Raw genomic sequence first — 22,353 nt, forward strand, 5'->3', positions numbered from 1 at the left:
TCTAAGTGTTTTATTTTGGGTGCTACTCCCTTAGTTTTAGAGATAATTGGATGAAATCTTTTGGGCTGGATCACTAATTAACCCAACTATTTGTATCTTTAAAAAAAAAAGGCGGCGAGACCCTATAGTATAATCCACCCGCCCCCCCCCCCCAAATTAGGGGTTTGGGGGTGGGTGGGTGGTCACCGATAATTCTAAAATCAAATATAGGCCTACAAAACTTGTATCCTAAGGTTTGCTCCATTTATCTCAAGTCGTTTATGAGAAACACCCCATAGTATAATCCACCCGCCCAACCCAAAAAAAAAAAAAATTGGGGGGGGGTGGGGGGTCAACAATAATTTTAAAAGTAACTTTGGCCCCATAGAAGCTTATATCCAAAATTAGCTCCCTCTAGCTCTAAGGGTTCTCCCCCCCCCCCCCCCCTGCCCAAATGGTTATTTTCCACATCCCCCTTTTATCAGAAAGCGCGGATGCCACAAAAGTTCCTATCCAAAAATCTTCCAAATTTTAAAACAGTGGGAAGTTGGCTTTCAATGGGGGAAAATTACCCCCACTAAAAAAAACAGTGTTCCCTGCTATTTTCAGTGGGGCAAAAGTTTTTTAAGAATCCACCTCTGGTGTATAGGCTTTATCTTTGTACTGAAAGTATAGGTTATTAAAGAAACATTCTTATATGGTGAATTTTCCCAAGTTTTAAGATTTTTTTGGATGGGCCTTCAGGTTCAGGTGCTGCAGGCCTGCAGGTGTTCTCTGGACAAGTAATAAAATAAAAAATTTCTTATTTGAACAGTTAGAGGTAAGTTTATAAAACAACATAAGCTTCTTTTTATATATTATTTAAACATTTTAAGAAAAAATTTTAATCGGCCTCCAGGTTCAGGTGCTGCAGGCCTCCAGGTGGTCTCTAGACAAGTAAAAAAAATAAAAATTTCGTATTTCATCAGTTAGAGATAAGTTTTATAAAACAACATAAGCTTCTTTTAAAATATTATTTACATATTTGAAGGAAAACTTACAATTGGCCTCCAGGCCTTCAGGTGGGCTCTGGATAGGTAAAAAATCAAACTTTCTTATTTGAACAATTAGAGGTATGTTTATAAAACAACATGAGCTTCTTTTTATACATTATTTAAAAATTTAAAAAAAAATTACAATTGGCCTCCAGGTTCAGGTGCTGCAGGCCTCTAGGTGGTCTCTGGAAAAGTAAAAAAATAAAAAAGAGGGAGGTCATTTTCTAGTAAATCCCGTAAAGGTGTGTGTTATAAGGCCTAAAAATAGTAGTAGAACAATAAGGTGCTCTATATATTTGTATTCCCTATTGAATAGAACAATAGGGAATTTTTTTTTTTGATAACCGTACCTGGAATATCTTAAAAAAATAAGAAATTTCTATCAAACGCTTTGTTTGGCTCAAACTGACAAAAATTTAAAAAAAATATAATTATAATAATAATGTTTTCTAAAGGTACAAGGTAAAGGTTAAGAACAATCTATACCATTAAACAAAGGAAGAAGCCATTCTTTACAGGTTGTATGAGCAGTGAACATTAAAATGAAACTTTAACAAATCATTAATACAATGACTTAGTGAAACAAACCAACACAACAAGTTACATACAGACAATTTTGAAAACATTCAGATATACAATCTATATAAGAAGGTAAGAGATTCAAAGTGGAGGTTGCATGTCAATGGCTTTTATAGTGTTTAATTTTCTTACTTTCATTTTTATTTAGATATCATAATCTTTATTTCTTTATTTTGTAATTTTAATTTATTTGTATTCTAAGATACTTTATATATACCTTACGAGATGCATCTTCATATAAAGCTATGGTTTTCTTAACAGATATTAAAGATACACGGCTTATTTATTTGTAAATATTCCTATAGATTATTGTACATTTACTATTGGAACTTATTTAAAACCATATTTGAAAACCATAATTGAATAAATAATAGATATTCTTTAAGGTTTAATTCCCTTGCTTAATTAGGTAGTTAAAATAATTCCACAAACATGAAACTAATTTTTGTCACCTAGAATAAATCAACCTGTAAAGAATGGCTTCTTCCTTTGTTTAATGGTATAGATTGTTCTTAACCTTTACCTTGTAATTATAGAAAACATAATTATTATAATTATATTTTTTTAAAATTTTTGTCAGTTTGAGCCAAACAAAGCGTTTGATAGAAATTTCTTAATTTTTTAAAGATATTCCAGGTACGGTTATCAAAAAAAAAAAAAAAATTTCCCTATTGTTCTATTCAATAGGGAATACAAATATATAGAGCACCTTATCGTTCTACTACTATTTTTAGGCCTTATAACACACACCTTTACGGGTGTAACGGATCGGACGTCCTTGTTGTCTTTTTAAAAACCAAGATAGCCCGCCTCGAGCGGTGTTGACGGCGCTACTCGTTGAGTTGGTAACGTTGCGGCTGAGAGAATACAAGAGCGAAGCGACTCGTTCCCTTTGTTGAACGTCTCCGATACGCAAAGAACAAAACTATTCACGAGTACCCACAGGGGATTTGTAAGTTTCTGGATAATTAATGGCAGCTAGTAATAGCTGCATAAAAATTAGGAGTTGATCCTCTAATAACAACTGTTTCTGCGGAACTGATATATTTTTAATAGACAAACATAGTTTACACAAATTAATGAATACATATATACATATAGGAAAATTACAGAGTATTGGAGGGCGTTTCTGATCATACAGGGATGGCTAGGGATACACATAGGTCTGCACATGACATTTAAGCAGGCCGGAGTGTATGCTGAGTTTCCCGAATAGTCACGTTCAGTTGTGCCGGGGAAATCTCCGTGATGCATTGAGGATGCCGTCCCTGGATATCTGGAGCCTTTCTAATAAAAGTACAAAAGTTAGATATCTCCTAAAAACCTACACGCGTAGACTTAAAAGGTCAAATGTACATATTTATACTGCGCATAAATATGTATTTTGATTTCTTGGAAAATTTCCAGAGCTCACATGATAAAATCATACAATTTCACAGAATATAAAAAGTACTAATGTTTCATAATTTTAACTCAAGATCCGTCATTTGTGGGCTTAAAAATGCAAATAGAAGTAAAATCAAAAGAGAAAAATAAATGCTTTAAAATGCTACTAATTTCATAAAAATCTGTCCACTCGTTTAGGATATCGAAAATGTCATTCTGCTGTATTTTATAAGTGTCTCAAGTAAGCCCCACTACAACAGGATTTACTAGAAAATGACCTCCCTCTTTCTTATTTGAACAGTTAGAGGTAAGTTTATAAAACAAAATAAGCTTCTTTAAAAATTTTATTTACATATTTGAAGGAAAACTTGAAAGAAGCTTATGTTGTTTTATAAACTTTCCTCTAACTGTTCAAATATGAATTTTGATTTTTTACCTGTCCAGAGCCCACCTGGAGACCTACAGCACATGAACCTGAAGGCCTATGTAAGTTTCCTTCAAATATGTAAATAATACTTTAAAAGAAGCTTATGTTGTTTATATCCTCTTTATATACATCCCAGTCCGCATTCTTATTTGAACAGTTAGAGGAAAGTTTATAAAACAACATAAGCTTCTTTCAAGTTTTCTTCAAATATGTTTTTAACATTTGAAAATAAGCTTATTTTGTTTTACAAGTTTACCTCTAACTGTTCAAATAGAAAATTTTGATTTTTTACCTGTCCAGAGACCACCTGGAGGCCTGCAGCACCTGAACCTGGAGGCTGATTGTAAGTTTTCCTTCAAATATTTTAAAAGAAGCTTATGTTGTTTATGTCCTCTTTATATACATCCCAGTCCGCATTCTTATTTGAACAGTTAGAGGAAAGTTTATAAAACAACATAAGCTTCTTTCAAGTTTTCTTCAAATATGTTTTTAACATTTGAAAATATGCTTATTTTGTTCTACAAGTTTACCTCTAACTGTTCAAATAAGAAATTTTGATTTTTACCTGTCCAGAGACCACCTGGAGGCCTGCAGCACCTGAACCTGGAGGCTGATTGTAAGTTTTCCTTCAAATATTTTAAAAGAAGCTTATGTTGTTTATGTCCTCTTTATATAAATCCCAGTCCGCATTCTGTCATTCGTATGTCCTTACGACATAAATTTGATGAGGTCAACTTTTCCCTCCCCTACCTTAAGTGCCCCTAGAGGCTAATTGTTTCATAAACTTACTGTTCAAATAAGAAATTTTTATTTTTTACCTGTCAAGAGACCACCTGGAGGCCCTAAGCACCTAAATCTGGAGGCTGGCTGTAATTTTTTCTTTAAATACAACATAGAGAAAACTGTTCTGAGTGCATAATTAGATCTTAAAAATTGATTTCATAAAAAACCTGGTGATTTTTTTAAGGAGGGGGGGGGGGTTGTCTTTTTTGGCGGGGAGGGGAGGGTTGAATATAGGGCAAAAGTCAAAGTGGCATTCTATAAAAAGATATTATTTTGAATTGAGAAAGAGAGAGGTCATTTTCTAGTAAATCCCGTAAAGGTGTGTGTTATAAGGCCTAAAAATAGTAGTAGAACGATAAGGTGCTCTATATATTTGTATTCCCTATTGAATAGAACAATAGGGAAATTTTTTTTTTTTTTTGATAACCGTACCTAGAATATCTTTAAAAAATACGAAATTTTTATCAAACGCTTTGTTTGGCTCAAACTGACAAAAATTTAAAAAAAATATAATTATAATAATAATGTTTTCTATAGGTACAAGGTAAAGGTTAAGAACAATCTATACCATTAAACAAAGGAAGAAGTCATTCTTTACAGGTTGATTTATTATAATTATATTTTTTTTATTTGTGTCAGTTTGAGCCAAACAAAGCGTTTGATAGAAATTTCAAGATATTCCAGGTACGGTTATCAAAAAAAAAAAAAAAATTTCTTCCCTATTGTTCTATTCAATAGGAAATACAAATATATAGAGCACCTTATCGTTCTACTACTATTTTTAGGCCTTATAACACACACCTTTACGGGATTTACTAGAAAATGACCTCCCTCTTTTCTGTTTTTTGAAAAATAATACAATGACATAGGCTTGAAGTATTGCTTTTTTTTCCTTTTTATGTTTTTTTTCTTCCTCCTTTCTTTTTAAATAAAATTCTTTTTAAATAAAATCTCTACTTATTAATCTTCAATGATATTTTAAAACTTAAAATATGGTATTAAACTTATATACAACAATGATCCATCTTATTATTTTTTATATTTGATTTATTTTGTATTACTTTTCTCTAAATTCCTTCATCTATTTTTTTTTCTCCATCTTTCTTATTATTTACTGATTTCTCTTACATAATATAAATGTTTATTTGTGTTTTTCTTTTTTTTACCATCCTCACAACTCAATTTAACTAAATTAAAGTTTCAATTTTCCCTTTTTACAATTAATTTGTTTTACATTCTTTTTTTTCTTTTCGTCCTCCTTAAAAAGGGGCTCCAGGAATCAAATACACTATCCCCATTTTGACCTAAGTTGTCAATAGATAGCAGCAATTTAGAGTATTGTATGTGCTATCTCCTAAGCTAGGGGGTACCTGGCAGCACCAAATAAACATTATTATTATTATTATGTTAGTAATATATCAAAAGAAGCTGATGTTGTTTACCTCTAATTGTTCAAATAAGAAAGTTTGATTTTTACCTGTCCAGAGCCTACCTGGAGGCCTGCAGCACCTAAACCTGGAGTCTGATTGTACCTTTTTCTTCAAATATGTAAATAATATTTTAAAAGAAGTTTATGTTGTATGTAATATTTATAAACTTATATCTAACTGTTCAAATAAGAAATTTTGATTTTTTACCTGGAGGCCTGCAGCACCTGAACCTGGAGGCCGATTGCAATTTCTTCTTCAATAATGTTAATAATATATTAAAAGACGCTTATGTTGTGTTATAAACTTACCTCTAACTGTTCAAATAAGAAATTTTTAATTTTATTACTTGTCCAGAGAACACCTGGAGGCCTCCAGCTCTGGAACCTGGAGTCCTCTCCAAAAAATCCTAAACTTAGGAAAATTCATCATATAAGAATGATTATATCTTTTATAACCTATCCTCTCAGTCCAAAGATAAAACCTATGCATCAGGTTTACGCAAATGTGTCAAAACTTCTCCCCCCCCCCCTTACTCCAAATTTTGGTATCTTTCAAAAAAAAACGATGCGGGCCCGTTGTTTTCCGCCGCCGCCAAAAAATGTTTTTATTGCATTTCTCGCCGAATTAGGCAATTTAGAATCATTTGAGACCATGTTATTTTTTTCTAAAAAAAATCCCCTTATAACCTACCCTGCACAGGAGAAGTACTGAATTTAAGTTAAAATTTATTCAAATATACATAACATGGTCTCAGTCCCGCCATCTATTTTTGAAAGATACTAAAACTTGGGGTAATTATTGACACAATCTAGAAGATTTTACCAAATTATCCTTAAAACTAAGGGAGTAGCACCCAAAATAAAATTGCTGGTACGACGAGTAACAAGTCACCACATCCCCTCCCCCCTTTTAACATAAATAACAATAATACCTTTCCTAATAATCATGGTATAAGTGACATCCCCCCCCCCCCCCCCGCCTTACCGAAAGATCTAACTAACCGCTGGACCAATATGGTTCTCCTTTACAAACAATTTAGCTTTTAATAGGTCCTGGAAAGGTTTTCAATTATTTTATAGGTGGGTACCACCATCCTCTTGAGAGAAATTGCCCCTAGAAATAAAACTACAATTGATAATTGGGGTTCCTCCCCACACCTTAAAGGACGCCTGCAAGAAATAACATGCTTTATCTGCTAAAAGACTGCCACAAGAAGACCCAATACCCCAAATTATAAGCCTTTAGCTTCAATAACAAAAAAGTTCTAGGCATTTCAAAATAGCATTTTATGTACAATGGAATTTTTGAAAGATTTCCAATGCTCATAAAAGAAAAAACAATATTAAATTACGTTGCCTAGACATAAAATTATAACCTTATCTTTGTCAGAAACTTAGATTGCCTGTAACTGATTACATTTTTACAATAAAAACACCACATTTCATAGTCAAAATCTATGAAAAAAATTTGATTTAAATTGCATTTTTAAACAAAAATCATAGCGGAAACAAAGGGGTAAACTAATACAAGCTTACCTGTGATTGGTTGTTAAGCTGATTCAGCCTTCTGATTGGCTACAGTACATTCGGTACAACGCAAGTAAAACTTAATTTTTTAAAAAGATTTTGACTATAAAAATGGGTATTTTTATTGTAAAAATATAGTTAGTTACTGGAAACCTAAATTTATGACAAAAATAAGCTTATAATTTTGTTTCTAGGCCACGTAGTTTAATTTTAAAGTTTTCAACATGAGCATTGCTATTCTTTCAAAATTTCCATTGTACATAAATGTCATTTTCAAATGCCCAGAACTTTTTTGTTATAGAACCTGAAGGCTTCAAATTTGGGGTATTTGGTCTACTTGTGGCAGTCTTTCAGCAGTTAAAGCGTGGTATTTCTTGCAGGCTTCCTTTAAACTGTTTTTAAACTATTTTTGAATGGGGGGTCAAAAATATACTAGGACACCTATTATATAGAATCAGACTGCAGAGCCCAAATTTGAATTAAGTCCCCAATAAACTTTTTTTGGGGGATTTAAAATTAATTTTTACTGTTGCTCTGGTCATTTTTACCAGATCAAAAGGTCTTTTTTTACTTTGTGTAATTGTAACAATTTTATATAATTCACTTTATACTGATACAACAAAGAAAACATTACTCTGTTCAATGGAAATAATTTTTTTTCTAAAACAATAAATTTTATTGAAAAATCTTGACATAATACAATAAAAAACATAATGCTCAAATTTAACCAATAACAAATCTTCTTTCATTTCAATTCTTTATAATTTCCGAATGAGTATTTTCACAAAGTGACTTATTTCAAGCGTAGTTAAATAATTTTTTAATAAAAATGAAAAGAATGAAAACCCTACTCATAAAAGATACATACTTTTTAAAACTAGTTTTAAAAATATGTTTGAATAATTTTATTTTATATCATGGCTCATTATTTACGAAATAAACATTTTTCTGCATGAGGTCTCAGATTTTGATGAAAACTTCCAGCCCCCTTCATTTGGTCATAGAACTAAGGGCTGGGTGATTTTTAACCTTTTTAATCCATTTAAAGTCCTATTTTTTGCGCTTTTTCTCACTGCTATTTTTACAATGAAAAAAAGGCATTTTTTCGTAAGGGGGCCCTTGCCGCACCTTAATCGGTCGGGGGGGGGGGGGGGCGTTCAACGCCCCCCCTCATTATCTCAGTTCCTATTAGAGCTAGAGGGCTAAAATTTTTTGTGCAAGTCCCCTGTGTTATGGTGAATTTCCGACCTTAAGTAAGTCAAGGTCAATTTCCGCTTCCTTCACCCTTTTATTTAACAACCTTTGTTTTTAGGTCCTTTTTTACTTAAAAATTTCAAACGGCTGTAATTTTTTTATTTTTAAAGCTAGAAGAAATATTTTTTTGCAGAAAATGTTTATTTTTATTTAAATTTTATATTTGAAATATCAAAACATAAGTTTCAGCGGCCGCAGCTGTACTTGGCAGCTGCCAGCCGCCGCAGTCGGCGGTCGGCGGGAAAACGGCGGCGGATCTTTATGAAATTTTAATACATTATGTAGACATGTAAGTAAAGCTTAAGTTTAAAATTTGAAGTCTCTAAGTCAAAAATTGCGGCCACAGGAGCATTTTAAAGATTTCTGGAGACCTGGAGGATCAGGACCTGTAGGATCATACCTGGAACCTGAAATTGACTTGAACACCTGTATTTAATATGAGGATGTACTACTAGAGGATATTTTAGTATTTTGGTAATGTTTCGGAACGCATGCCTTGCCGTTCACGAATTCTTAATCTCCAAGCCCTCTGAATGACCAACATGTGAATGTTTACAAATGTGTATTTATTACCATGAAAACGGTGAATCACATTATGATGTCAAACTAAGCAGAAGGCTTATTTGAGATATTCCACACATCAGAGCACATGTATATTCAAGCAATACATTATTTTCAATCACGTAGCTCTTCACATGGGACTAATCAAAGGATAAGTGCGCGTTTCTTTTGTCCGTTTACAAGCCACGCGCCGCGCGGAGATAGTTAGGAATGCCGCGTAACACACTCATTCTCTAGGAAATTTGGTGTAAGGAAACAGGGATTAATGGGTTCGAACTTGCCAGGGAATACAAGAAAACATACCGAAACACACCCGTCTATTCACTGGGAATCGAACACAATACCTCATCTTTGCAATATGCGTGCAGACAGTGTCCACAAAATCACATTCTCACAACACATAAACCACAAGAGATTAAAATGTCATGGCCATCAGGCCTGAAATTAATTATGGTAACTCGCGAATACCACAATAACTCAAACCGAGTCCACTACCACATAAGGATAGGAATAAGGAATGGGAAAAGCATTCAATATACATGAATTGCACATTTACCACTCACACATCTCATTATATCATGGCCTCATAATCTCAATAAAATTAGAATTACAGACCATGTAATTGCGAATACATGAATTAATATCAATAGTACCTAAACTTCAATTAGGCACCTACATAATAAAATAGGTAAATGATTTTTATACTAAAAATCGCATCGAAAATTAAATAATCAACTCAAACTTTTTTCATCAAAAGAAGAAAGATTAAATAATGACATTTTTTCTACTAAATCTTTTTGCTAGAAAAGAAAAATAGAATTTCATGAAAAACTTCTCAATAATTAGCATTGTTTCCAGCAGAAAAATACTCGGGCTTACATCTAAACATTTTTAAGATAAGATAGGTAAGATCCTTAAATCTAAATAAATATGACCGTAAAATCATCAAACATCGGAAAATTAAAATTTCATAATTTAAATCTTCGTGAATCAAAATTGCGTAAAATAAAATTGCAATTGAAATATGCAAATTAAATTACCAAAATAAAACAAAAGCTCAATATAAGAAAAGAACTTTAAAATGCTGAATCTGCAATTTCTCTTTAGGTACATCAGTTCAAAGGTAAATAGTAATAATTTTAATATGCATGTTATATTAAATTATTTATGTGATTATAATAAATCATAAAGAAATATTTAAATGATGTAAAACTCTCATTTTGTTAATTTCTTATCATATCAAATTTCAATCCAACAAGGATAAAAATGTTTATATCTGTGCAGGTACCTAGGAAATTTTCCGCGAAAAAATCCCTGGTCCCGAAAAGACTTAAATCATTGAAAAAACTTGCGTAAACGTATAAAAAACTTAAGTTTGCATTTCAAATGAAAAAAATCTTGCATCGATCTGAAAGTTTAAACGAAATTGTATCAAAATTTGCGTTACTTATAAATCTTAAGAAATGGTTAATTTCTTTTTACAAAAAATAAATACATTGAAGCAGTATTTTAATATATACGATAAAAATGAAGGTAGAGTTAATTTAAAATATGCATAGTTTATCTTAAATTAATTCTGTGGCATTCAGATAAAATAATAATCAATATTTTAATAATACCATACATCGCGTTCGTTATTATAAATGCTTAAACATGAACGAAAAATATATATACCTAGGAAAATAATTGCTAAAAGTATTTTCTCAAGGTTTAAAATTGTCCGAAATCGCTGGGTACGTATATTACTACGAATCTCTGCTCTCGGAATGAAAAAAAATCTTTACGCGTGGATTAATAGGAATCCCAGCTTCCGGAGTGAACGAAAAAAAAACTTTGTACATGAATTGTTAAGAATCTCTGCCTCCGGAATGAAAGAAAATCTTTGATTTGCTTACAAATTTAAACAAATATCTTGATTTTTTGCGATAATCTTTTAAAATAATAATGAGGAATATCTTAAACATTATCATAATAATATTACATGTTGTGTTCTTTACTTTAATGCATTATTTCACATGAGAATCTGAGAAATAACATTTTTTAAGTAAACGTGAACCATAAAAAAAACTAGAAAAATAATTTGTAAAAAATCTATTTTTCTCAATTTAAAATCTGCAAAAATCATTTCACGAACTTTTGCTTTTCAAAATCATACTTAAAGAAACAAAATCTTTTTAAAATCTGATTTAAAAGTCTAGACAGTTTTGTAGAATTTTTGTGCTTAGGTATGAACAATAAAATTAGTTGAATAATGAATACTTATTCTTTACAGAACCGATTTAGGTTTCTTTCACAAGCTCAACATAAAACTTGTAATATTTTTCTTTAAAGATCATTGTCACATAAATAGTTTATGTTGTGGATTAGATATGTGTGGTTTGAAAAATTTCAATGACTTTCTGGCGGCAACACCCGCCATATTTCCAACCGCCATTGGCAGGCCTCTTACCCTGCGTCGGGCGGCCAGCTTGGCAGCAACCAAGTCGATTCTTGATTCATAACACCACCAGGGCACGTAATAAAAGTGTGGCTGTCATAAAACTTAGAATCATCTACTGGCTTTTGTCCGGCCGGAACCGAAACTCCCGTCGGCTCTTGTCCGGCCGAGACCGAATTTCTTATCGGCTCTTGCCCAGCTGGAACCGAAACTCCCGTCGGCTCTTGTCCAGCTGGAACCAAAACTCTGATCGGCTCTTGTCCAGCCGGAACCGAAACTCCCGTCGGCTCTTGTCCGGCTGGAACCGAATCATTCAGCGGCTCAACACCCGCCGTAACAAAGTTATCAACGACTACAGTATCGTTACCAATATCATCAGGAATAACTGCAGCACAACTAACATCATTATCAATATTAGCCACGGCAACACCCGCCGTAGCCATGTTGTCAACGGCTGCGGCACTAGCAGAACCAAAAGGTTCGTCAGCCGCGTTAAAAGCAGAACCAACAGGTTCAATAATAGCATCACAAGCAGCACCAACAGTCGGCTGCGGCTGAACATCTGAGCAGACAACATACCTACTCTTTGCTAAACCATTAGCACTAACAGCAAAATATCCAGATCCAAACAGGCTGGAGTAAAGCATGGTTTCTCCTACTGAACGTTCAGAGTAGGGAAACATCGATGGGTGCAGGTGCCCTACGAGCAAATCAACCTGCCCATTAACCAAAGTAAAATCTTCAGGTTTCATATCAAACAAAACAGCTGCCTCCACAGGATTTATGGAGCAGATCGCCTCTTTTGGACCAATGAGAGGCACTACCACAGGTTCTAATATGTGATAATTTTTGTGTCGATCAACTAAACATAACTTGACCGTCGGGAGACGTTTAACTTCACCGTCAGCTAGAGAAATTCTTGCTGAACGTCCAGTAAAAGGTAACTGAAGTTTATTAACAAGTGACTGGGTTACCATTGTGGTAGTTAAACCAGTGTCCCACATGGTGTTCACTGGGACCTTCTGGCGATTAATGTCAACGACGTCTAATTGTTGTAACATTAACATTAGGTTCGCCTCAGGGGAAGTATGTACTTCATAGACGGCGGCAGCCATATCAACACTCTCATGCAAGAGGTTGTTATGGGCCTGACCACAATTGTCCACTTTGCAGCCGCCTATTACATCTGCCTTCGGGCAATCCACAGATTTATGCCCTTTTTGCAAACAAATCCAACAGCATCCAGCACTCTCCACAATACTCTTTCTGTCTGACACTGACAGGTCATGAAATTTTGGGCACTTGTAAAGTAAGTGCATCTCACTACAGCCATTAACAAAACATGACTGCTTCATCTTAGACTTACCAGGTTTACCTACGGCGGTAGCGGCTGTCGCAGGGTTACCTTTCTTCTTGGAGGGGGTGTCCATATCAGTCGAACACCTCATTAAAATGGCGCCACGCTGTTCTTCAATAATCTTTAACAGCTTTGGGACGTTTGGGACATCCATCGAGCCCAATGATAAATTGAGCTTATCTTGAAAATCACGTGGCAACTTCTTGGATAACATCTCAAGAAGTATCACAGTCAACCACTGGCTAGTGGTAACTTCATCATCTTCATCATCTTTAGTCAGCTGCTCCAGCTGGCTAACTGCACCGCCAAACTCTGCTAAGACTGTCACAATCTGGTTGGAGTCCGACGGTTTAGACTTCTTCTCCCATTGGTTGAAAAGGCAGAGCATCTGACGTGTTTTGGACTTAAAACGTGCGTCAAGGTAGGCCCACTGAGATTCATGCGATTGAATCTGAATTAACTGGAGTCTCAGCTCTTTATTTTTACAGACCTTTTCACTGCTTAACAATAACTGTAAATACGACGGGTCTTGTCCTACAGTAAGCTTTTTAAAAGTGTCTTTAAAACTTACGTAGGATGCTTCCAGGCCGTCGAAGCTGGGAAGAAGACGTTCGTCGACACGATTCATATATCCTGGCGTGAATATAGAACCGGCGGCGAACTGTGGTGTGCCAAACGGCGACATAAATGGCGATGCTGTCGAGGCACCCGCCGACGTTGTAGGTGGCTTCACAGGTTCAAGCTTAACCTCAGCCAAACGTTTCATCAAAGCAGACAAAGTGTTTATAATTGCATCAGGTAAGGGAAAATATGGCCCTTTAATAACTTTCACAATCTTCAAACATCGATCATAAAGTTCAGCCTGATGGTTAGGCAAATTATCACCAACAACATCAACAACACTTTGAATGTCACTAAGCTCTTCTATAGCATTAAGAGCATCTTTCAAGGCACTATAGTCTTTTTGCACAGTAACTATATCAGAATAAATGTCATTAAACTCATCAAGCTCTTGGATTCTCAAACCAAGCTTGCTAAAACCGACCATGATGCTGTCAAATGTCTCGAACTTGTCATGGACAAGGATTGATTCCTTAGTGAGATGTCTAACATTAAGTTCTGAAGTATCACTGACCAACTTCATCACTCTATTTAGTTCACTGGTTAGGGCATCAACGGCTGGACGCAGCCGCTTACTCAATTGTTCACCTTTATTCTTTTTAGGACCCATAATTGTCACTAAAGTTAACTGTACTGATTATGACTATAATAATAATGTGTGGTAAGGTATCACAACCAACACATTCACAAAACTTCACAGAATGTTCTTAGCTGCATCTGTTCTGTCTCGTTTTCATTGTTTCGGAACGCATGCCTTGCCGTTCACGAATTCTTAATCTCCAAGCCCTCCGAATGACCAACATGTGAATGTTTACAAATGTGTATTTATTACCATGAAAACGGTGAATCACATTATGATGTCAAACTAAGCAGAAGGCTTATTTGAGATATTCCACACATCAGAGCACATGTATATTCAAGCAATACATTATTTTCAATCACGTAGCTCTTCACGTGGGACTAATCAAAGGATAAGTGCGCGTTTCTTTTGTCCGTTTACAAGCCACGCGCCGCGCGGAGATAGTTAGGAATGCCGCGTAACACACTCATTCTCTAGGAAATTTGGTGTAGGGAAACAGGGATTAATGGGTTCGAACTTGCCAGGGAATACAAGAAAACATACCGAAACAGGTAAGATAAAATGCTTTGTTTAAATCAAAAACAAATTTTTGCTCTTTACCTGGATGACCCTGCCAGGTTTGCTGGCATCCTCTGCCCGCCAGGATGGAGATATTCAAAAAATTCCAACTCTCAGGTATGTGTCATACCCATACTTAAAAAGTCAAGCAGTTTGGGCTCTTTATCTTTCACACAGAAAATGAGATAGAAAAAACCGGAGGGGGGGGCGTTCAACGCCCCCCCCCCCCCCCCGACCGTTAAGGGTTAATTGTCCATGTTGTCAAATGATAAAAATAAAAAAAAAGTCAAAAGCACATTTACTATGTCTCATATGTATGTTTAAATTAATGCTAATATGGATTAATTTACAATCTATATAACATGAGTATTCGCATATGTATCATCAAATATCTATTTTATTAAAAGAATTAGCTTCATAAAAAATTTCAAAATCAATTAAAATACCTAAAAAAACATGGTGAAACATAAATTTTCTTGTCAATATATAAATAATATATGGTGACCTATTATATTCTGAAAGAAAATACTTAGGATCAATGCTGGAAGGTACTTAGAATCATGTGCTCTCGTTCGTGGATAGTCCTCTTTCGAATTTTAAGTGCCATCTATACATTGATTACGAGATGGTTGCATTAAACCCCCCCCCCCTTTTCAAGTTTAAAATTTTTACATTAATTTTCAACTTACATACATGTTTTATATATCAAATTAATCCCCCAGATAGGTACAGCATAGAAATCGTCTTTAAAATCACAAAAACCATAAATTACAGGGTGTCCCAACAAAAATGTCAAAACACGTTTTTTGAACTTTTGACACTGGCAGGAAACGAATTTTGCCTATTTTTCGCCTTGAGAGTGAATATCATCCATTTTAGAACACATATGAAGTAAATTTGGCGTGGGCACTCCATATTTGGACACCTGAGAAATTTTTGAAACACCCTGTAAAAGTGATTTTTGCGTCTGTAGAGTTAAAAATTGGTCCAAATTGATTATTTTTTTCAAATTAGTCTGCAAAGTATGGGTGTTTCAAAAATTTCTCAGGTGTCCAAATATGGAGTAATTTATTTAACCCTTTACAGCTAATTTTTATGTGTTTTAATGTATAATAGACATGAAACATTTTTATGTTAATTCATTGATATATTGTAAAGAATTAATTTTGGGGGGGTAAGTTTTGCCACTTTCGCGTAATCAGTGTTGTGTGGGCTAGGTATTGATCTGAGATTATAGGTTATTTAGGATAAAAGTTTACTTTTGGGTAGTAGTTCACGGAAATTAAATCATTTTTTGAATAGGTCTCCAGGTTCAGGTGCTGCAGGCTGGAAGGTCGTTTCTGGACAGGTAAAAAAAATTAAAAATTTAGTTTGAAGAGTTTGAGAGCAACTTATAAAACAAAATATGCTTCATTTTGAATGTTATTAACATATCTGCAGAAAAAAATTAAAATCGGCCTCCAGGTTCAGGTGCTGCAGGCCTCCAGGTACACTCTGGACAGGTAAAAATTAAAATTTCTTATTTGAAGAGTTGCAGATACACTTATAAAACAAAATATGCATCTTTTTGGATGTTATTATCATATTTGCAGAAAAATTTAAAATCGGCCTCCAGGTTCAGGTGCTGCAGGCCTCCAGGTACACTCTGGACAGGTAAAAATTAAAATTTCTTATTTGAAGAGTTACAGGTACACCTATAAAACAAAATATGTATCTTTTTGGATGTTATCATCATATTTGCAGAAAAATTAAAATCGGCCTCCAGGTTCAGGTGCTGCAGGCCTCGAGGTACATTCTGGACAGGTAAAAAATAAATTTTTTTATTTGAAGAGTTACAGGTACACTTATAAAACAAAATATGCATCTTTTTGGATGTTATCATCATATTTACAGAAAAATTTTAAATCGGCCTCCAGGTTCAGGTGCTGCAGGCCCCCAGGTACACTCTGGACAGGTAAAACTTAAAATTTCTTATTTAGGTATTTTTTGATATTAGAGGAAAGGTTTCTAAATAGAAAATTGTTAAAATGTAATAAAATAGCAAAATTTATCAAGTAAACCTGCAAATATGATAACATCGAAAAAGATGCATTTTTGGTTTAATAAATGTACCTGTAACTCTTCAAATAAGAAATTTTAATTTTTACCTATCCAGAGTGTTCCTGGAGGCCTGCAGCACCTGAACCTGGAGGCCAATTGTCATTTTTTCTTCAAATATGGTAATAACATCTAAAAAGATGCATATTTGGTTTAATAAGTGTACCTGTAACTCTTCAAATAAATAATTTTAATTTTTACCTGTCCAGAGTGTACCTGGAGGCCTGCAGCACCTGAACCTGGAGGCCGATTTTAAATTTTTCTTCAAATATGAAGATAACATCCAAAAAGATGCATATTTTGTTTTATAAGGGTACCTGTAACTCTTCAAATAAAAAATTTTATTTTTTACCTGTCCCGAGTGTACCTGGAGGCCTGCAGCACCCTGAACCTGGCGGCCGATTTTAAATTTTTCTACAAATATGATGAAAACATCCAAAAAGATGCATATTTTGTTTTATAAGTGTACCTGTAACTCTTCAAATAAAAAAAAATTAATTTTTACCTGTCCAGAGTGTACCTGGATGCCTGCAGCACCTGAACCTGGAGGCCGATTTTAAATTTTTTGCAAATATGATGATAACATCCAAAAAAAATGCATATTTTGTTTTATAAGTGTACCTGTAACTCTTCAAATAAGAAATTTTATTTTTTACCTGTCCAGAGTGAACCTGGAGGCCTGCAGCACCTGAACTTGGAGGCCGATTGTCATTTTTATCATCAAATATGGTAATAACATCCAAAAACACGCATATTTGGTTTTATAAGTGTACCTCTAACTCTTCAAATAAAGAATTTTATTTTTTACCTGTCCCGAGTGTACCTGGAGGCCTGCAGCACCCTGAACCTGGCGGCCGATTTTAAATTTTTCTGCAAATATGATGAAAACATCCAAAAAGATGCATATTTTGTTTTATAAGTGTACCTGTAACTCTTCAAATAAAAAAAAATTAATTTTTACCTGTCCAGAGTGTACCTGGATGCCTGCAGCACCTGAACCTGGAGGCCGATTTTAAATTTTTTGCAAATATGATGATAACATCCAAAAAAATGCATATTTTGTTTTATATGTGTACCTGTAACTCTTCAAATAAGAAATTTTATTTTTTACCTGTCCAGAGTGAACCTGGAGGCCTGCAGCACCTGAACTTGGAGGCCGATTGTCATTTTTTTCATCAAATATGGTAATAACATCCAAAAACACGCATATTTGGTTTTATAAGTGTACCTCTAACTCTTAAAATAAAGAATTTTAATTTTTACCTATCCAGAGTGTACCTGGAGGCCTGCAGCACCTGAACCTTGAGGCCGATTTTAAATTTTTTGCAAATATGATGATAACATCCAAAAAGATGCATATTTGGTTTAATAAGTGTACCTATAACTCTTCAAATAAATATTTTTAATTTTTACCTGTACAGAGTGAACCTGGAGGCCTGCAGCACCTGAACCTGGAGGCCGATCTTAATTTTTTCTGCAGATATGTTAATAACATTTAAAAAGAAGCATATTTTGTTTTATAAGTTGCTCTCTAACTTTTCAAACTAAATTTTTAAAAATTTTTTACCTGTCCAGAAATGACCTTCCAGCCTGCAGCACCTGAACCTGGAGACCTATTCAAAAAATGATTAATTTTCCGTGAACTACTACCCAAAAGTAAACTTTTATCCTAAATATCCTATAATCTCAGATCAATACCTAGCCCACACAACACTGATTACGCGAAAGTGGCAAAACTTACCCCCCCCCCCCCCTTAGTATTGATAGATAAACTCATAAGACCTAACTTTACTGTATACTAGCATACAATATTTACGAAGCAAGACACTAAAAGCTGAGTATTTTACCTACAAAGGAAAGAATCTATCCTGATTCAGTAAAAATTATTTAATCCATAGTAAAAAATAAACTTTAAAATCCTAATAAAAATTGATGTGGGCAATTGTTCTCATTTTTGGCTTTGCAGTATGATTCTACAGGTGTCAAAGTATATTTTTTATATACCTTTCAAAAATAGTTTAAAAACAGTTTAATAAACCCCAAGCATAATATAAAGTTTATTTTATTTTAGTAGTGCACGAAACGGGGGTAGATCAACTCTAACTGATAGATTAAATCAATGGTAAGTATTTCTTGTGAATAATTTATAGCGATAAATGAAATGGGAACTTTTTCTTCTGTCTAATCCATTTAAATAAAAATTCTAACATTCCCTTCCACGCCAGGCTACAATTGAATCAAGACAAAAGTAAGTGCCGAGCTCTGGGACCTATGTATGGTGAAATGAGACATAAAACCATAATGAATCCAGGTAAAACCAAAATATTTCAGCGTGATCTTTTTGAGAAAATTAGATTTGAAAATTTCAAGTTCAATTTTCACCCCCTAGGAGTTGCCGTATAATCATGACAAGAAAAGCAAAGAATATTTAATTAAAATTTTGAACAAATTTGCTTTCATAAAGTGATTTTATGAAGATTTTTATAAAAGCAAACTGAAATATTTTGGTTTTACCTGGAATCATTATGGTTTTATGTCTAATTTCACCATACATAGGTCCAAGAGCTCGGCACTTACTTTTATCTTGATTCAATTGCAGCCTAGCGTGCTCCCCCTTCCTGAAAAAATCGACCTAATGTAAGAATTGGAAAAGGATACTAAAGATAGTCTCATCGTTGCGTCTGTCTCTATTGACAACGTTAAACGCTAAACTGTAAATTATTGTTCTGAGCATCCAGTATGTAATTTTCATTAACCGTTGGTATGTCAGTCATCATACAAAATAAAATAATGATTTGTGTTTAATTTCTCCAATAAATCTATTCTTGATTTTAAAGAATTCTCTTTAATTTTACATGTACGTATTCCCATCCACGATTTTTGTGCTTCGCTACTTATGGATGTTGTCATTCTTGTTTAAAATGCTTATTATCGAATTCAACTTCTCAAGTGCCACTAGAGGCCTTTACAAGGGTAGACGCTAGTTCTTTTAATAAAATAATATGATCTCTTGTGTCTGTCAGTCTGTCTGTTTGTATGGTTCTCCTTTACAGGTAGCCGCTGGTAGACTAAAATGTATTGATATAAGTAACTAGGAAAATATACATTATTTTTTTAAGAATGTATGTTTTGTACGTTTTTTTTTACTTTTTTATGTACGCATTTTTTTGTGTACGTTATATATGTTTTTTATTTTCAAAATTGGCTGGCCAGTCTGATTATAGGCAACAGAATTCGTTCAATTTTGGTCAATATTTTCTACCTCTCTTCTTTCAACTACTTCATAGTAAAGTTCATATAGATCAATGTAGATTAAATCAGGCTTACATCATGCAGTTTAAAAACTCCCCCAAAGAAGCTTCAATTTGAATCCCATTTATGTAAAGACGATTTTATGCTAGAGTAGTTGCCACTTAGAGATTGACTTCTAATATTATATTAAATTGGATAGATGCGTAAAAGAGGCAAAATATACTTCACATCTGATAGTTTCCTTTATTTTCCTGTGAATTTTGGAAGGGCTAGATTATTAGTATGAAAATAAGATAAGGAGTATGGAAATTGATATCATAATTTGAGGCTAATGTACAATTCAAATGACTTGGACTGATTAGTTTTCTATATATAAATCATTCTTTGATGGGTAAGAGGTAGAAAAGGTGTAGTAGCAGCCGAGAGACTAATTGATGGGGACAAATTTAACTATCAGGAACTTTTAATATATTTAAAATGTTCTGATGAGAGTTAGCATCATACCCTCAAAGGGTAAACATGTGAATACATGTATTCCCCCGGTTTGCATTGAGTGTGTAAACAATTATCAGTAATTAGCTTTCTGAGCGAAATTAAAATGACATTGTTGTATGAATATGAAAACTAAACTGGCCTCTACCACCATCAAGAAGATTTCATCCTGGTTCCTGTGGTTTTTATGCATAAGGGGGGGGGGGGGGCGTAATGACATCTATTCTTAATCCGTGAGCAAAATGGTCTAAATATTTAGCTAGACCCTTCAAATTTGGTATATAAGCCTAGTCCTATAGGTATTACATCTAAATGGCAAAAAAATCCAAAAAATTTTATGTGTAGGTTAGGTTAGGTAAGAAAAACCCTGCGGAAATGGGGTTTTTAGGCTTGATTTGGTCTATTTTGATGTGGAAACTTACCTTAACTTATTTTTTCTTAGGGTTTTAACTTAAATACACTATGTCTATTCATAAGGACATTATCTAAGATGATTCAGCAAGTTGGGGACCGACCCCAGGGGGCTAGGTGGGTAGCCCGCTGGGGTTAAGTGCATTTTCCCCAATATATATGTTGTGATGCATCAAATTATAGGTTTTTCATGTCAAGGAACTCAAATTCAGAGCTAAAATAAGCATTAGACTAATCTGAAGCTAGCCCCAGCGGGCTAGGTTGGTGGCTTGCAGGGGTTAAGTGCATTTTTTTCAATATATATCTTGTTATATATCAAAATATAGGTTTTTTAGGTCAAGGAACTCAAATTCAAAATAAGCATTAGACTAACCTGAAGCTAACCCCCCCAGGCTAGGTTGATTTTCTGCAGGGCTTAAGAGCATTTACCCAACCTAACCTAGAAACTTACTTATATTTTTACAGTTTTTTTCTAGAATAAACTGTGTCTATTAATGAGGACTTTATTTAAGATGATCCAGCAAGTCGGGGACCGACCCCAGCGAGCTAGGTGGGTGGCCTGCAGGGGTTAAGTGCATTTTTTCCAATATATATGTTGCGATACATCAAATTATAAGTTTTTTAGGTCAGTAACTCAAATTCAGAACTAGAATTAGCATAAGACTAACCTGAAGCTAGCCCCAGCGGGCTAGGTTGGTGGCCCGCAGGGGTGAAATTTTTTTTTTTTAATAAATATCTTGTTATATATCAAAATATAGGTTTTTAAGGTCAAGAAACTTAAATTCTGAGCGAAAATTGGCATCAGGCTAACCTTTAACCCCCTCGGGCTATGTAGATTCTCCGCAGGGCTCATGTGAATTTTACCTAACCTAACCTAGAAACTTAAATATTCTTTTTGTTTTTTTTCATTGAATAAACTGTGTCTATTAATGAGGACATTATTTTAGATAATCCAGCAAGATGGGGACCGACCCCAGCGGGCTAGGTGGGTGGCCTACAGGGGTGTAGTGCATTTTTCTTAAGTATGTGTTGTCATACAATTATATACAATTATAGATTTTTTAGGTCAAGAAACTCAAATTCAGAGCTATATTAAGTATTAGACTGTTTCTAAGGATAACCCCTGCGGATTAGGTGGGTGGCCTGCAGGGGTTAATTTTCCAAATTATGTGTTGTTATACATGTTAGCAGGGGCTAGATTCAGATTAGTCTGATTCTATTATTAGCTCTAAATTTGAATTTCTGGACCTAAAAACCCATAATTTTATATATTACAACACATACTTTTTAAAAATGCAATTAACCCCTGCGGGCCACCCACCTAGCCTGCTGGAGTCAGCCCCCGCCTTGTTTGACCATCTTATATAATGTTCTCATAAATAGACACAGTTTATTCCAGAAAAAAAACCCTAAAAAAACAAGTAAGGTTCTAAGTTAGGTTAGGTAAAAAGCACTTAAGACTTGTAGGCAACCTACCTAGCCCGCTGAGGCTAGCTACAGATTAGTCTGATGCTTTTATTAGCTGTAAATTTGAGTTTCTTGACCTAAAAAACCTATAATTTGATGTATGACAACACATACTTTAAAAA

At 34.2% G+C, this 22,353-nt stretch overlaps 1 protein-coding gene across 22 annotated transcripts in view; it reads left to right on the plus strand.

The window, feature by feature from the left end:
• Positions 1 to 22,353, plus strand: part of LOC145329180 (uncharacterized) — a 201,103-nt gene that overhangs the window by 100,887 nt on the left and 77,863 nt on the right. For 15 of the 22 annotated variants that reach the window (XR_013882831.1, XR_013882833.1, XR_013882818.1 and 12 more), the window contains one exon: positions 18,681 to 18,731. The exons of 6 other annotated variants lie outside the window; for them this stretch is intronic. Coding sequence is in view for 11 of the 16 variants with exons in the window: in XM_080173217.1 (XP_080029343.1) it covers positions 18,681 to 18,731 (51 nt within the window). In the remaining 5 variants the exon portion in view is untranslated. The remainder of the gene's footprint in view (positions 1 to 18,680; positions 18,732 to 22,353) is intronic. One more of the 22 variants, XM_080173226.1, reaches the window with a different exon arrangement.

This window comes from Acartia tonsa, chromosome 1 (assembly GCF_053477335.1).
Source record: "Acartia tonsa isolate MP-2025a chromosome 1, ASM5347733v1, whole genome shotgun sequence".
NCBI classification, from domain to species: domain Eukaryota; kingdom Metazoa; phylum Arthropoda; class Copepoda; order Calanoida; family Acartiidae; genus Acartia; species Acartia tonsa.